The sequence below is a fragment of the Glycine soja genome, chromosome 7, assembly GCF_004193775.1.
Source record: "Glycine soja cultivar W05 chromosome 7, ASM419377v2, whole genome shotgun sequence".
In the NCBI taxonomy this organism is placed as follows: Eukaryota; Viridiplantae; Streptophyta; class Magnoliopsida; order Fabales; family Fabaceae; genus Glycine; species Glycine soja.
Window position 1 is genome coordinate 9,784,981 of NC_041008.1, and position 17,986 is coordinate 9,802,966.

At 32.4% G+C, this 17,986-nt stretch overlaps 2 protein-coding genes and 1 pseudogene across 3 annotated transcripts; 1 reads left to right on the top strand and 2 right to left on the bottom strand.

The window, feature by feature from the left end:
* Window positions 1–1,485: 1,485 nt before the first annotated feature.
* Window positions 1,486–7,793, top strand: LOC114418671 (mitogen-activated protein kinase 9-like). 2 transcript variants are annotated; one of them, XM_028384133.1, is made up of 11 exons: window positions 1,486–1,921; window positions 2,727–3,135; window positions 3,207–3,334; window positions 3,496–3,555; window positions 3,985–4,134; window positions 4,366–4,521; window positions 4,644–4,784; window positions 4,883–4,956; window positions 6,001–6,102; window positions 6,393–6,618; window positions 7,319–7,793. In XM_028384133.1, the coding sequence occupies exons 1-11, from the start codon at window positions 1,658–1,660 to the stop codon at window positions 7,391–7,393; spliced, it is 1,785 nt and encodes a 594-aa protein (XP_028239934.1). In that variant the 5' UTR covers window positions 1,486–1,657; the 3' UTR covers window positions 7,394–7,793. The 2 variants fall into 2 exon arrangements, with proteins under 2 accessions (XP_028239934.1, XP_028239935.1); XM_028384134.1 differs by lacking the exon at window positions 1,486–1,921 and adding an exon at window positions 2,014–2,255.
* A 681-nt stretch (window positions 7,794–8,474) lies between these two features.
* On the bottom strand, window positions 8,475–10,366 carry LOC114420307 (annotated as a pseudogene).
* A 355-nt stretch (window positions 10,367–10,721) lies between these two features.
* Window positions 10,722–11,072, bottom strand: LOC114420331 (pentatricopeptide repeat-containing protein At1g62590-like). Its single transcript, XM_028386253.1, has one exon. The coding sequence runs from the start codon at window positions 11,070–11,072 to the stop codon at window positions 10,722–10,724; it is 351 nt and encodes a 116-aa protein (XP_028242054.1).
* Between the last annotated feature and the right edge of the window lie 6,914 nt (window positions 11,073–17,986).

Sequence of the window (17,986 nt, forward strand, 5' to 3'; positions counted from 1 at the left end):
TTTATTTATATCAATGTAAAATATTAAATTTCACATTTTATTTTTAAAAAAGTAAATCACACTAACTATTCCTAAAATTCAGTAAAATTACACAAATTAAAATTCTCATCTCAGCCTGTTCCTGCACCAACTTCTTAATTTTTGAAAAATATACATGAATCTTATGCATTAAACTAATCCTTTCTAATTGTTTGAAAGATATTACAAACATCTCTCTTACAAGAAAAGTTAATTTAATGGGTTAAAACTTAATAAAAGTTCAGATTAGTGTAGTTTATTCAAATAAAAATAAATAAACATACAGTAATGTAAAAGGTAATTATACTTAGATGTAATTTGTTCTTGTCTCAAATTAACAAAGTTTCTTCCGGTCATAATTGAGTTTTATTTTTAAGGTTTAGTGATTTTTCAGTATCTATAGTTTAAAACACCTCATTTTAATCATATAGTTATAGTTTTATTTAACCCTTTTAGTCTTGGTCTTCAAAGTCTTGACACCTTTAAAGCTACTATAAAATTGGAACTGACAATATAAAATCGTCAAGAAAACAAACACATCCAGTGCAAGATTCATCCCAACGCCAACAAGACTCACGACTTGTCCATGAAAGTTGCCATGAGTGACTATGCCCGGACCATGGTGGACAAATCACCACAATATAGCCTTGTTTTCTTAATTAATGGCGGTTAAAAATTCACCAAATCTCTTTTTGGCAATTTTACATCACTTAGTTATAGTTTTGTAATAATTTTAACAGTAGTAAAAAATTGTAATTATAGGTACTAAAATAGAAAATTATTATCGATAAATTTTTAATTCAAATGACAATCATCTTAATAATAACACTGGATTCGATCATCTTAAATAAAATATCAGGTATAAACATAAAAAAATGTGATGAGAAGAAGAGAATCTGATTAAAATGACAAATAAATTATTGTGAAAATAATTTATGACAAATAGTCCGAAAATATGATTTAAAAAGTCATTTTAATAGCGATTTGAAAAGTCATTCTTCTAAGAGATTTTAGATAGAGAAAGAAAAGTTGAAAAAATATTTCTTAATTAGTACAAGAAAAAAATGAAAAAAAGTGGGTTATATATATATATATATATATATATATATATATATATATATATATATATATATATATATAAAAACCTATTCAAGTGTTTATTTTAAGTGATGTGAGACTCGAAATGTTTTTTTTTTCTTCAAACTTTCATCCATTATCTTATTTGTTTTAATACAAATTATTTGAGGTAGATTAGTCTTATCAACAAAACTAGTAGATAAAAAAATTACTATACTTATGGACAGAAAAATAATTAAACCTTTATTTATTAATCTGTCTAATAAATGGTAGGAAATTAAAATTTAAAACTCTAATTCTAACGGGATATTAATGTCTAACAAACTATAATTCTAACAATTGTCTAAAAAGTACATCAAAAGTTTGCCCTTAATGTACACTCCAGAATTTCTTTCCATGTTTTCCGCAGGCTTTGGGGCTCAGAAGATTCCAAAAAAGGAAAAATGAAATGGGACGAGGCACTTGAAAACTAAAAAAGAGAGGAAAAGAGAGGGAAGAAAATGAGGTAATAGAGAAGCAATGGTGTATTGGAGTGGCGCAGATTGAGGAGTAGTGAGTATATATGGGTGGTGTAGGAGGAACACTTGTGGATGGCATTCGTAGCTTCTTCCATCGTTGCAATTCTATTAACTCTCACATTCACCATCACAAAAACAAAAAGAAGAACAAGAACAGCAACAACAACAATATTAACAACATTGTCTTTGTGAGACATTTGCGTGCCCAGTTGGCCAACGTTCCCACTCAGCAAACTCCTTCCTTTAACCTTCTCAAAGTCCCCAAACGCTCCCACTTCAAATCTCCTTCCATGGATCGTAACAAAAAGGTCCCTTTAAAAAATTACTTCTTTTTTATGGGTTCCATAAGATCATGTCTTTTCTGTACTTTAGCTTTATTTGGGTAATGGGTATTGTTCAAGTTTCAATTTTTTCCAACCCATTTTTTCTGCCTTTTTGGTTCTTTGCCATTTATTTATTCTGTGTCAGGTATCACTATTTTGGTTTTGACTTGTGTGTGCGTGTGCGTGTGTCTATATATATATATATATATTTTAAATCATGGCATAAAGCTATGTTTGATTTCAGAAGGATGGGGACTACTAGAGAGGTTAGATTGCAGAGATTGTAATTGATTTCATTTGGTGCTTCTTTCTGGTTATGGTAAGAAACTAAGAGGTAGCATTTGGCAATTATTAAGATAGCCTGATCATGGTGAACTTTCCTTTCCTTGCTATGTTTTCTTGTAAATGGGAAATGAAGAGAAAGAGACATAGTTAGCAATTAGCATATTTTTTATTTATCCCCCATGCACTCATGACTTAAGGCAAGAGTTTATCAACATGGTGTGATATGGTTGGCAAATAACCATGCCCGTCAAGCATGTGCTCAGGGGTTCGATCCCCAGGTCCAACATCTGTTAGAAAAGGTCAACCCCTTAAATGAATCTTCATCTCTTGAGGGATTAATCTCTGGCTCTTGGCCAGGGATACCTTCGACACCATGTGTTTTACATCTATTACCATAGAACTTGCAGTAGGTTGAAAGACAACCAAACTAAGTTCTAGTGTACTCAAATTGTCCTTACATTTTATTTGCCTATTTTTACATAATGATTTGTGGTTTATCAAACAGGGTGCACTGGAGGTAGAGTTTTTTACTGAGTATGGAGAGGCAAGTAGGTATGAGATCCACGAAGTGATTGGAAAAGGGAGCTATGGTGTTGTGTGTTCTGCCGTAGACACTCATACTGGGGAAAAAGTTGCAATTAAGAAAATCAACGATGTTTTTGAGCATGTGTCAGATGCCACACGGATCCTAAGAGAAATTAAACTCCTTCGTTTGCTCAGACATCCTGATGTAGTTAAAATTAAGCATATAATGCTTCCTCCCTCACGACGGGAGTTCAGGGATGTCTATGTTGTGTTTGAGTTGATGGAGTCTGACCTTCATCAAGTAATTAGGGCAAATGATGATCTTTCCCCCGAGCACTACCAATTTTTCTTGTACCAACTTCTTCGAGGCCTCAAATTTATACATGCAGGTATCCTTGTAATTAAGTCCTTGACTGTTGCTGATAGTGATAATAAACTAAAATAACATTTTTTCTTGCAGCAAATGTGTTTCATCGTGACTTGAAGCCAAAAAATATTCTAGCTAATGCTGATTGCAAGCTAAAATTATGTGATTTTGGACTTGCTCGAGTTTCATTTAATGAGGACCCATCAGCTATATTCTGGACTGTAAGTATTCTAGCAAATTGATGCACTTATTAGTTCTGTTTTGCTTCTGCTTTTGTCTTTTAAGATTTTTAGCTGGAAAGTGCAATCAAATTCATTATTTCTGTTCCAGAATCATCCTTCTAAATATTTTGCTGACTGATTTTATCTACTCTCTTACTAAGGACTATGTTGCAACTCGGTGGTATCGTGCACCTGAACTATGTGGTTCTTTTTTCTCAAAAGTAAGCTTTTTTGTATTCTTTGCACTTTGCTTCCTCCCTTTTCTGTAGTTTGTGACATGTATCTAAACTGTTATTGCTCCACATGTGATTATGCTTAATTATGGGTTATGGTCCAATTCTCTGGTTATACCTTTTAATTTTGAATATTATCTTACATAAAAATACTTCTTGAATTTAGAGTTGATGTTCTAATTTCCTTGTAGACTGTATATATATATATATTTTTTTTTTTTTAATCAAATATCAATTTATACGATATATATGTCATTCTGTTTTAGTTGCTACTTCATTATCCTTTTGCAAAGCCTTTTATGCACTAGATCAGTTACCTCTTCAATCCTCCTCTACCAGGATTGTGTATGATTTATGAAGTTGAATATATTTAAGTATTGCAGTACGTGTACGATTTCAAATCCTTGTCTTTTGCAGTATACCCCCGCAATTGACATTTGGAGCATTGGATGCATATTTGCAGAAATGCTCAGTGGGAAGCCATTGTTTCCTGGAAAAAATGTAGTGCACCAATTGGATCTCATAACCGACCTTCTTGGTACTCCTCCTGCTGAAACCATTTCTAGGGTCAGTTTATCCAAATCTATTCTACATTTTTTAACATCAATAGGTAAACTTATGACAGGCTGTAATGGCTAATGATATTAATTCTAAGCTTCTATTTTTCCTGTTCTAAAATACTTCATGTCTCATGTTTTTCTGATCTACCCTATGATTTGTTGTAATAAGTGTCTTTCATGCTTACTTTATTTCTTCTCACGTGTCCTCTTGTTAGTAATTTTTTATCTGGTCTTACAGATTCGGAATGAGAAGGCTAGAAGGTACCTTGCTAGCATGCCGAAAAAACAACCTATTCCATTCTCCAAAAAATTTCCAAATGCAGATCCATTAGGTCTTAATTTGCTGGAGCGATTACTTGCATTTGATCCTAAAGATCGTCCAGCAGCTGAAGAGGTTGATCTTCATTTACCTAGATAACTACCAAAGGCGGAATCTTTTTGAATGTACCAAATGATGATCAATTATGCAGATAATTTCCAAGGTTCCTTACTTCTTTGTCATGCCTGTGTTTGCAGGCACTAAGAGATCCTTATTTCCATGGTTTGTCAAATGTGGACCGTGAACCGTCGTCCACTCAACCCATTTCAAAGCTCGAGTTTGAGTTTGAGAGGAGAAAATTGGCCAAAGATGATGTTAGAGAGTTGATTTATCGAGAGGTATGGCCATACATTTCAATGACTTGATTCAATTTAATAATTTATTGTCTTCTCCTCTGTGCCTGGGTAATAATGAGTTATACATTTGTACTAAACAGATTTTAGAGTATCATCCTCGGATGCTTGAAGAATATCTTCGTTGTGGAGAACAAACAAGCTTCATGTATCCAAGGTAGGGAAGTAATACTGACTATTGAAAAGTTAAGTCTATTTCTTTCTCTAACTTGATAGGTTTTCAGATTTCTGATAGTGCTATCATATGATTGTTTTTGATCAAACTATGACCCTAAATATTATGCAGTTCTAGTCTTGACTTTGGAACTTGTTCTATTATTGTTCATAATTGAAATAATTTTTCCTGCATTATAGTATGCTCATGCTTCATCTCCCAGTATTTATTGTGAAGCTTTGATATTTATAATTATGGCTTCTATCATAAGATTATTTGATTATGGGTTTTAAGGATTTTTTTGAAGTTACTCTTTGTGCACGTCTTATGGCTTGTTTGTTTGACACTTACAATCAATTTCTTATACTGTGCACATGTTTCAATGTAAAATAAATGGTTGAAATTAATTAGGGTACACATCTCAATTACATTAATCAATTCTATCAAAATCAATTCCACTCAACTTTAAACCAATCTGGCTCTTGGTGGAACTTCTACCTTATCCCAATGATTATTAGTCTGTGTTTCATGATTCGTGGATTGTATTGTGATGGTCTGAAAAATGGCACGTCCATGTGGGTAGTTGGAATGAATCCAATCCCCTGCCTGAGCCTGAGCAGCCTATGCATTTGAAAAATGAAAGGCTTCATGTGTATCTGAAAACAGATGTTCTTGGAAGACATGTCTGTCCACCCCCTTTGGCGTGCTCTTTAGGAATGAGACAAAATATTGAGCCAGCTTTTATGATATGCTTTTCATGATACCTGATTTTATAACCATTTTTTCAGGACATTGTTGTTGCACCAAAGTTTTGTTAGATTTTTTCTACATAATTTCTTATAAAGAGCTAGAGCTTCCATTAGCAAAACATTTGGCAGCATGTTTAGCTTTTGTTGATGATTCTTGTAAAAGTTTTGACTCTTGAGAAGCAACTGATGGTTGATTGTCTTTTTTCTGCATGTCATCTAAGAACTGTGTAATGCGGGATCTTTAAAACCATTGCTTTCTTGGAATTTTTATCAGTAAGTTTGTGTTATCCTTTTGCAGTGGGGTTGACCGGTTCAAGCGACAGTTTGCACATCTTGAGGAGCATTATGGCAAAGGTGAACGAAGCACACCGTTGTTGAGGCACCACGCCTCCTTACCTAGGTAAGTTTTGGTTAATCATCTAGGTTCCTAGACAGTTTCGAGATCCAAACTTGGTGAACCTGTTCAAATACTTGATTTGCAAACTTACACTAACAACAACCTTTTTGTCTTGTCCTTTTGGAGGTTTATTTTTTATCTATTTTTTTTATTACCACTGGATTTTAAATTATAATCCAGATTAGTATCGTCTTTACAATCTTCATAGATGAGGCTGGCAGTTGTGCCTGCAAACTTTGTCTCTGATATCATCTAAGTATCATGCATTGACTATTTCAATTAACATTTTGCAGAGAGCGAGTTCCTGCTCCCAAGGATGAAAATAATCAAAACAATGATGTTGAAAATCCAACTGGAGCAAATCTTCAGAGTCCTCCAGGGTCTGATGTGACAGATTCTGGAAATACAGATGCACAAAATGGACCCTCCAGGCCAAAGTGCAGCGCACGGAGCCTGTTGAAGAGTGCCAGCATTAGTGGTTCAAAGAGTATAGATGTGAAACAAAGTAAAGTTTCAGAGGTAATTAACTCTCCTTTCCAGTGCTGTCCTTTTATTGTGTGGAATGGATGGTACTAGCTGGACAGTCTGATATCATTAGAATATTCAATAATCTATGAAGCACCAATACTTTCATTTGCTTCATTTATTTGTATTCATATCCGATACGCTTAAATACTTTATCGATATGTATATGTGAAGTATAAAAGCCTTTAAAAATAGTTATGAAAATCCATTACAACTAGATATGAGACATAGCAGCATGTATAATATAAAAATGCAAAAGTATTATTCATTACTAAAAATGGAAATTGTTCTCTTTATAAATGATTTCAAGAAAATAATAAGATTGATATCATTCCTATTTGTAGACAATTGGAAGTGACTCGCAATGACCATATTTTAGTAATGCCTAGGAAGTATGTTCTTAATTTGGATTTGCAGAATTGTCATTATATATTTATTATGTTCTATGAATTTTTATACATCTAGATAGGTATCTTTTACATGTATTGTATCTTATAGTATATTTTTAGAATAATCGTATTGTACTTGATACATATATACACGTATCATAGCCAATAATTGATTATGATTTCCTTGTTCTATCAAGTATACACAATACACATCTGCCTTCAAATTATCTATGTTTATTTCCAATTTTTTACTCTTTGAATACATTTCTCCTTTGGTTATGTTGACCCTATTTCTATTTCCACAGGAGGAGCCACTTAGAGAGGTCAACAATGAGATTCTGGATGAGTTGACACAGAAGGTTGCTTCCCTCCATTCTTAGTTCAAACTTAATTCATGATTTTGTTCTAACTTTCCTACGCTCCCTTCCAAAAGAGAGAAAATGAGTGGTTGAATAGAAGCTAACTGTAGGACTCTGTTGTATTGAACTACCATTTCGTATTACCACTGCAAGTCATGCAAGTATTTAGTTGTGTAAAAGTACTCATTATTGCAGCACAATGTATTATAGGGATGGTGCCAATTACCTTAGTTTCTTATGAGAATATTAGCAGTAATTGCTCTTGCTTTGCATGACTTTGAAGGCGTCAAGTTCATGCATATTATCAATATTCTCATCGTAGATGCACAGGATGCTTGAAACTGTTGTCATGTGTAATTAGGAATGATAGAGTTTAGATATGATATCAGTGCCCATTTTTTATATTTGTTGTTCCTAAATCCATACTTGCCTGGTTAATAATTTTGGTCTATTTCCCATACTTTATGAATATATGATGATACCTATCTATAATGCATTTAAATTTAAATTCACTGCAATAAGTTAATTACAAAAATATAATGTACATCTCTTGTTTATAGCAAATAGAATATTTAAATAATTTCAAATAAAACATCATGAGTGTAAAATTACTAATTTTGAAACATGCTTATATTCTTTAAGAAATGTAAAAAACCTGATATTAACACTAATTATTTTTAGTGATTTGTGAAATTAAAATAATATTTTTTAATTATATAGTGATTTGGCTAATATTTGTTATATATAATGATAATGATTTGTGTAATATTGTCATTTTTATTTTAGTATATTAACTAGTCTAAATTATACTTTTAATTTTCTTTTTATCTTTTTTGTTTAAGTTCAATTTAGTCTTTTATTTTTAAAATTTAGTTAGTCATTTAATTTTAATATATTAACAACGTTAATTCGAACCTAATAGAATAATCAAATTGAACCAAATTTAAAAGTTTGTTAAATTTAATTTTCAAAAGGAAAAATGACCAAATTTTATCTAAACAAAAAGATAAAAGACTAAAAGTATAATTTAACTTTAATTTTAATTACAAAATAACATCATAAACACATAAAATGCAATATTTATTTTATTCCCTATAAGTACTGATAATAAAATCGAGACAGTAAATATTTATTTAGGCATAGATCATTCTCTATGGTGACCACACTGGTCAAAGAAAGATCATCAAAATTGCTTCAGCCTGAATGAAGTAAAGCTCTGAGAGTTTCGACAAAACAAGAAGAATAAAGGCTTGATAGTCTTGAAGCAGATGTTGAGCAAAGATTTGCAGAGAAGTGAGAAAGAGACAACAACATTCTCCACCAAAGAGACAACAACATTCTCCACCAACTCAACGCCGTGCATAATTTCAAGACTCAAATTGTCTTGAGCCTGAGTGACTATGAAGTACAGACACTCCAGTTCCTTGTCGTGTCTGGTGTCCGACACGCGTCCGTGTTAGTGTCCGACACCAACACGATAACCACCGTACTACATTCTATATTTTTGATATTATAGGTGTCCACGTGTCCGTGTATGTGTCGTGTCCAATGTCGGTGTCAGTGCTTCATAGCTGAGTGACAATGGGAGGATTTGTGGTCACGGAGTTGTATTAGATCAGCAAAAGGAGCAATTTCCCACATTTCAACAAACAACTTAATACTGTGACATGCTCCATTTAAAAAGTGCCACTACATGCTCATGAATTTACTCGTGAAAAATATATCCTCTGAATGAACAAAAAAGTGCCACCAATGGCTATGATAGCAACAACTGAACCCCAAAACAGATTTGAGAATAACTTAGAACAGAGGTTAGTGAAAAAGATGATATCATCAATAGGAAGGTTAAATTGGTTCCTTCCAATTTAAAAATAATGCTAAAGAAATTAGTCACGTCAGTCTATCTAACACAGTATAACAACCTTCATCTGCTTATATCCAACATAAAGACAGCTTAATATACAAAACTGATAAGCTTCAATTAATTATGCCTAAAAAATTATCTTCATAAAAATATCAGCAAACACAAATAATTATGTTAGTTTCAGCAAACACATACCATAATAGATAAGGTAAATGGAATCAAATATAAGAGATAAGGAATTCAAAATAATTATGTTAGTTTCAGCATGGTCTGAGAAGTGGAACAACGACTTAAAATCATACAAAGTAGAAGAAGATTGACAGTACAATGGAAAGAAAAATAATAGTTATATTGTCAAGTCTGAAAACAATCAACCACAACTCTCAAGATATCAAGATGAAAAACAACATCACTGTTAATGAAAAATAAAGAGGCAGTGAGCCCACAACAAAGTCCGTCTTTTTTATGCAATCAAAAGTTAAAAATATTGGCTTGTTGTCATCAAAATTCAGAATAACCTGATGTGAAACTAGACACCATCTCACCTGGTTTATTCTTACAATAGGCCTTTAGCAATCATTTCACGGAGAAGTTTCTCTGCCTTATCATTCTCATATTTCAAATGTTATAGCATCAGAGGTGCAATTCACTGTCTTCCATGTTGGACCACAAAGCAAATGCCTCGTCAATCAACCCCTCCTTACAAAGTCCATTGATCATAACAGTATATATGTAAACATTTAGATGATAGCCTTTATCCAACAAATCTTGAAAAAGCCCTTGAGCATTCTTAAGTCTTTTGCCTTTGCATAGACCATGAAGAAGTATATTTAATGTGTACATATCCGGTTGAATTCCATTATCTTTCATTTTGTTGAACAATGCAATCGCCTTGTCAAGCTGACTGCTCTTGCATAAACTATCTATTAAGGAACGGTAGGTGATAACATTTGCACAATCATGCATATCATCGATAAGATCAGAAACATAAAGATTCTACCAGATTTGCACAAACCATCAATAAGAGAAGTGTAAGTCACTATATCAGGAGCCACATTTTTCTGATGCATTTCCTTATAGAGATTTATGGCCTCATCCACTCTTCTAATCTTACATAATCAGTTAATCATGATATTGTAGCTGCAAAATGGAACACATGTTTTGCATTCTTCACTCCACAAACTAAGACGTAAAGTATTATAACTAATAACATTAGGTTTCAAACATGCTTTCAGCGTCACAGCCAACACATTTTTGGCTCCTTCCATCTTTCCTTCTTTGCACAATGCATCAACCAGTATAGTATAGGTACGGACATTTATGTTGATGGTTTTCAATACCATTTCATTTAACAACCCAGTTGCTTTTTTCAACTTACCAAACCATACTGAAGCCATGAATTAGAGTATTATAAGTGACAACATTAGCGGAAATTCCCTTGATATGCATTTCAGAAAATAAATCGCAAGCCTCGTCCCCCATTGATCAAAGTCCTGTAATAACTTGGTTGAGCTGAAATCCTTGTGCCAATACCTTGTCATGAAAGTGCAGTGCCTTCTTGACCTGACCCTTGGGACAGAGACCTTTGATGAGTGTTGTCAAAAGGTTATGGTATGGTGCTGATAACCCAATTTGAGGATCTTGGATAACACAGAGAAAGCCAAGTTGATTTGACCCAAATGGCAGAAACAGTAGGATGTTCAAAGTAAAAAGGCCAGACTGAATTTTCTTGAGTTCTAACCAGTGAGAGAGGAAAACAACAGTGGGGTAGTGCTTCATCTTCATGATGGATCCTAAAATCTGGCCGAATTGGATGATGGGAGGGGTATGACGCATACACAGCATGCGATTGAATTGGAAAAGAGCATCATCAACATTTTCAAAGGACTAACCTTTTTAGAGGACTCAAACTCAAACTAGCTGAACTATAATGCCATATTTAGGTTAGTTAGTCTACCTATATTATAGTTTAGCTGATAATTTTTCTGACTCCCTGAAGCAGTGGTCAGATACCAGGTAATAATAAAATGAACAGAAAGAGAATAAACTCACCATTGTTAGGCAGAGATAATCGTTTTTTGGCCTGCTTATCTGCCTGTAATTTTCTCTCCTTTGGATTTGAATGAGATCTTGACTTAAGTTCAGGTTTTGAATTAGCTTCTTCAACAGCATTTTCAACATTTGGCTAAACAGGCAGTGTGTCAGATGATTCTAGCAAACCTGCAGACTTACAACATGCCATCTTTTTTATGCAATCAAAAGTTGAAAATAAAAGAAAATAAACTACTAACTAACTTTTTCTTTTATTCAAACAAAGGATTTTAAAATTTAAACGAGAGAGGAGAAAATTTAAAATTTGTATTCCATCGATTTTGACCAGCAGAAACACACAATATGCTTGTCCATATTTTATTACCCTAAAGTATATACAATTTATCTTGTTATTGGGTTGTTATAGTATAAAGAAATGTGATAATTGTAAACATAGATATAAAAAAGTTATAAATATTTGGTGAATTACTTTTCTTATTTTTCAATTTATTTATTATCTTCAATTTGATCTCTTTATTTTTAATAGATTTAATTAGGTACATTATTTTTTAAGATAAATTTAATTTGATCTTATTTCATTCTGTTGTAACATTTTTTTCTAAAAAATACAGTGAAATTCGGTTTAAAGTATTATTAAATTGAATTAATTTTTTAAAAAATAAGAATTTAATTGAAACTTTTAAAAATAAAATACCAAATTAAATATATTTTTTTAAAAAATAAGTACCTAATTAAAACTTTTCAAAATAAAGGAATCAAATTAAATTTTAAAAAATGAATATCTTGATTTCTTTTTTGAAAATTTGTTCATAATATTTTTTCACATCTATTCTATGTTAAATTTTTTGATATTTTTTAATTGCGGGATGAATTATATAAGAAATTCGTTTTTTTTTCAAATTTTTAAGGTGAATGACATAATTAACTATTATTTAAAAACAGTCATGTTTTGAAAACATAATTAACACTCTTTCATGAGAATTGTGATTTGCGCCTTTTTTTATTATTATACAAAAAAGTTGCTTACTAAGTATGTACCCAGTTCCCATGTCCAACACCTTCACATACGTTTGATTTCATTTCTGCAAATAAAAGAATTGATATCATTATTTATAGAAATAGAAGTTGAAACAAATAAATGTGGAACATTTCTTTACCATTTGTAAGATCTGCACACTCATTTAGAAGATGTGTCGCATCATGTTTATCATTGCATAACATTTTCTTCTCCTGTTTTATAACATCTTACATGAGCAGAAGTAGCAAACTTTATCATATTTACAAAATATGTTGTATTGTATGAAGAGGGGTTGTGTTGTCAAGGAAATCACCGGTTAGTTAGTTACACTTGTTGAGGTGGTGAGTGGAATGAATGAAAGGAATGGCTATGATAGAAGGGTGTAGAGGAGGAACAAGGAGAGAAATTAAGGAAAAAACAGGAGTTATGTGAGGACAAAGAAGGGTGAGAGTGTGATTTGTTAGTGTAACGTGGAACCAAAACTGAAGCATGATTTGTTAGCAAGTGTGTAGTTACTTTTTTTATAAGTTTCACTTTGTATCTTTTTCCCATTTTATCCTTTAACTAATACATGTATTATTAAGAGATAACATAACATTTATCTCGGAACAATTGTTTTTACAGATGTAACACTTATTTTAAGATGGTGAGAGTGTTATAAAAATCTAGCTCGATGCAGGTCATTTATTTATGAACCTATGCATATTAGACTAATTCATATATTCACCTTTATATAATATGTTATAATATGTTATAACAATAATATAGTGTGAGATGGTTAAAAAATAACTTTGTCTCTTAAAGTTAAATATATAGGTAAAAGTTTAATAATTAGAATTTAGGCACCCTCTACCTCAACATACATATAAATGGGAAAACATATAAAATACGAAATCTAATTAATAATTGTATTCAATAAAATCGTAAGTAAATCCACATGAGTAAAAGGTTCACATTTACTTCACTATTACTAAATAAAACTTTTCAGAAACATTTCCAACTCAAAACAAGATCGTTCAAGTTTACAAATGAACTTAAGTTAAGGAGCATACTAAAATAATCATTCACTTATTCATTTGGTTAATAGCAACCATACACACATGTATAGTAAACAAGTATATCCTTACATTTTCTCCTAAGTTACTACGACCTTTGTAGAGTAAAATTACAAGTACAAAGGATGTGATAATCCTATTAATTTAATACTTATCTTTTTTGAAATCTAAGACAATTATCTAAAACTCTTATGTTGATCACAAAAACTGGTTTGACCATTAACTATGTCTAAACCTAAGGTAAGCATTGGATCATTGCTTAATCCTGGAAGTTTGACCTTTTCTCAGTAATTTAACTCTCTAGGGTGATATAAAACTCCGAATTGTTTGGAACAAACTTTATTTGTTAGACAACATCAAGGGATAAAACTTTCATGAAGACCATAAAACCTAATTCAATCATTTTCTTAGTCATTTTTAGTCTACAAGTTAATTTATGTTGTGAGCAAAATAGCATAGGCTTAAAACAACTAATTTTCACTAAGCACGAACGTGCTCTCATCAAGCACAACCGTGCTTCGCTAAAAACCTGCATTTTGTGAAGCAAAAGAGATACAATTCATACCTCAAAACACACCCAAATTCAAAACAAATAGCATAGAACATGTGATCACATCATGGGGAACAAAACCCCTCAATCAATTTCAAGAAAACATGCAAGAATCAAGAATTTTCAAATTTCTAGGTTTCTAACATTCAAAGCTAAACACTCAATTAAACCATCCAATTTGCATCAAGGGGATCAATTGACCCGTCAAACATGAACAATCCGTAGTTATTATTGTACATGCAAAATTAAAACGCATAAAACACCCTAAAATTAACCTCAATTTGATCCTCTAAGGATCCCTACACATGTTACTCTAACCCCAATTATGATAAACTCATTCCTTAGCTCGAAGCGGGTTCACGTGTGTAGTCTGACAATAATAGTAGCATCTCTAGAGGTTCCCAAAGATTCTTCAAGTTTTTCCTCTGGTTGCTCTACTAGGGTTTCCAAGCGTTAGAGAGAACGAGAAGGGATTGAAGCCTCAATTTCACTGTCTCCATGCAAGGGAAATTTCTCTCTATAGACATTATTTCGTAAATCCCAAGGTTGGGAATGTGTGAAAATGAGTTTCAAAGGTGGTGTCCAAATTTTAGGACAATCCAACGGTTAACGAGTTTGAGATCATTGTTTTACTGAGACAAGTTTGGGTGTATGCGGAAAAAAATAGTTTGGGGAAAGGAAGTAGGGAGGAAGAATTTGGGAGGAAGAGAGAACGTAGAATCATATCATATCATAATGTAAAGACTGACCTAGTATGTCTCTATTTATAGCTAGCATACTCTGAGTCTATTATTTACTCTGTTAGACTTGATTATGATCTTAGTTAAAAAATACATAACTTGAGTTTATCCTATTTATCTATCATTAACCTTTTTTAGAGACATAGTCTGACCTACATAAAAGTTTGACTTGGCCTATAAGCCTATTTAAAAATGTATACTTTGTGATAATTTAACATTGAAATTAAGGTAAAAATATATATGTTAAGCTTTATAAAAATTGAGTTTTATTTGTTTATATGATATACATTCAAAGTATAATATGATATTTTTGATAACTTGGTTAAAAACATGTTTTGCAATAAAACCTTTGAATAAGACATAAATTTAGCTTTCAATAACCTTATAAGTTTAAACTTGGCTCTTCATATTGGTCAACATACTTAACATTTTAAAAGATTTTTATCCATAGGAATTGGAAACAAATATTAGGCATAAGAATCAAACACATGTGTAAAAGTATTTATAATAATCTACATGATTGGTTAAGAGAGAAGGAGGAATCTTTCTCACTAACAAATTAACAACTAATATTAATTAAAAAAAAAACAAATTTTACACACACTATTCAATAGATGTGAATATGTCTGAAAAATAATCAAAGGAGTATTAGCAACAGACTTTTAACGATTCTTTTTATTGATTACATGTTAAATTATTATAAGCACTGATATTTGGTTACATGTTACAGTTCAATCTCGGATGATAAAAATGAGGTTCCCATATTGATGGGGAAAACTATAAGCAATAGAAGGAACGAGTTCTTCTCCATTTAGGGGTTGCTGACCTTGACTATGCTTTTCGTAGGGATGAGTCAGCTGAGCTTACGGATTCTAGCACTTAAGAAGAAATTGCGTTATACGAACGATGGGAAAGATCTAACAGTCTTTCCGTTATGTTCATCAAGACGCGCATCTCTGCTAGTATCCGTGGTTCAATTCTAGAATGCCGAAAAGTCAAGGATTTCATGAAAGCCATAGATAAATAGTTTAAAAGTTCTGAGAAGGCCTTGGCTATCACCCTAATGTCTAAGTTGTCATCTATGAGGCTCATTGGAGACGCAGGTGTGAGAAAACACATTATGGAAATGAAGGATCTAGCAGCTTAACTTAAGTCGCTCCAGGTTAAAATTTCTGAGTCATTCATGGTGCACCTAATTTTGAATTCACTCCCATCACATTATGGTCCCTTCAAAATATTATACAACACACATAAAGAGAAATGGTCAATCAATGAACTTCTGACCATGTGTGTCTAGGAGGAAGGGAGACTTGCTCAAGAAATTAGTGAAGATGCTCTGATCGTGACTCAAGATAAGGGGAAGATGGAAAGGAAGGAAAACAACCATATACCTCATACTGCCAAAATTAAAAAGAAGTCTAGGTGTTTTTTTTTGTAAAAAGAAAGGGCACATAAAGAAGGACTGCCATAAACATAAGGCTTGACTTGAAAAGAAGGGTAATTATTTTTCCTTTGTATGTTTTGAATCTAATATGGCTGATATTTGTCATGATACATGGTTTATTCTGGATCTACAATTCATATTTCTAATACCATGCAAGGCTTCTCAAGTCAGAGGGAGCCAAATGAAGGCGAATGGTTCATCTACTCTGGGAATCGGATGCATTCACATATAGCGGCTATTGGCACATGTAGACTTAATTTAGGATTTGGATTTGTTTTTGAATTGAATAATGCCTTTTATATTCCTGAATTTTCTAGGAATTTAATTTCTGTTTCTAGACTTGTTCCTTTGGATTATTCAATAAAGTTTAACGCATCTGGATTTGATTTATTGTTTAATTCTTCTATTATTGGAAATGGTGTGTTGAATGATAATTTGTTCAAAATTAATTTATCTAACATGATTCCATATAATTTGATGGCTACACAAGAAAATGTTGGTATTAAACTTTGTATGATGAATGAAAAATCATCAAAATTATGGCATAGGAGACTAGGACATATCTCCATAGAAAGAATTAAAAGGCTAGTGAACGATGAAGTACTTGAGACTCTTGACTTTACTGATTTTAGCACTTGTGTCGACTGCATAAAGGGAAAGTAGACTAACAAGATAAAGAAAAATTCCAAGAGAAGTTCAGAAATATTAGAAATTATACATACTGACATTTGTTGTCCCGATATGGACTCGCATGGCAAAAAATATTTTATCTCTTTCATAGACGATTACTCACGATACATGTATCTTTACTTGCTTAATAATAAATATGAAACGTTGGATGCCTTTAAGGTTTTCAAGGCAGGAGTAGACAAACAATGTGGAAAACAAATTAAGATTGTGAGATCAAATAGAGGAGGAAGATTTTATGACAAATACACTGAAAATGGACAAGCACTTGGTCCTTTTGAAAAGTTTCTTCAAGAGCATAGTATTGTGACCCAATACACCATGTATGGCTCGTCAAATCAAAAAAATATGGCTGAAAGAAGAAATCGAACATTAATAGACATGGTAAGAAGTATGCTTAGCAATTCCAAACTTCCTCGTTTGTTATGGAATGAGGCTTTTAAAACATGTGCATGTTTGGGGTTGCCCATTTGAAGTTAGGATTTATAATCCAAATGAAAAGAAGCTGGACCCAAGGATCATTAGTGCATATTTCATTGGTTATGTTGAAAGGTCTAAGGGGTATAGATTTTATTGTCCAACTCGTAGAACTAGAATTGTTGAGTCAAGAAATGCAAAGTTTCTATAAAATGATGTGGCTAGTGGGAGTGATTTAACTCAAGGCATTGGTGTTGAGAAAAATCAATGTGATGAAGCAGTTCCTACATTAAGTTATAAGCTAGTGTTTTTTGGCGATACTCACCAAAATCGTGTAACACAAGCTCCACATCAAGTTGATTCTATCCTAGAAGATCCATTTGAACAACATCAAACACAAAATTTTGAGCAACCTATTGAACAACATCAAACACAAGATGTTGAACAACTTGTTGAACAACAACCAGAAGGCGTGGATGTAACATTAAGGAGATTAACTAGAATAAAGAAACATGCACTTCCTAGTGATTATCAAGTGCATTTACAAGAGTCTCAATATGACTTTGGAGTTGAAAATGATCCTAAGTCATTTTTGCAAGCGATTAACAGTTGTAATTCTAAGTTATGGTATGATGCTATGAAAGATGAATTGGAATCTATGGAAAATAATAAAGTATGGGATCTTGTTGAGTTGCCTAATGGGATAAAGCCTACTGGATGTAAATGGGTTTTCAAAACCAAGAAGAATTCATTAGGTAAAATTGAGAGACACAAGGCCCGATTGGTT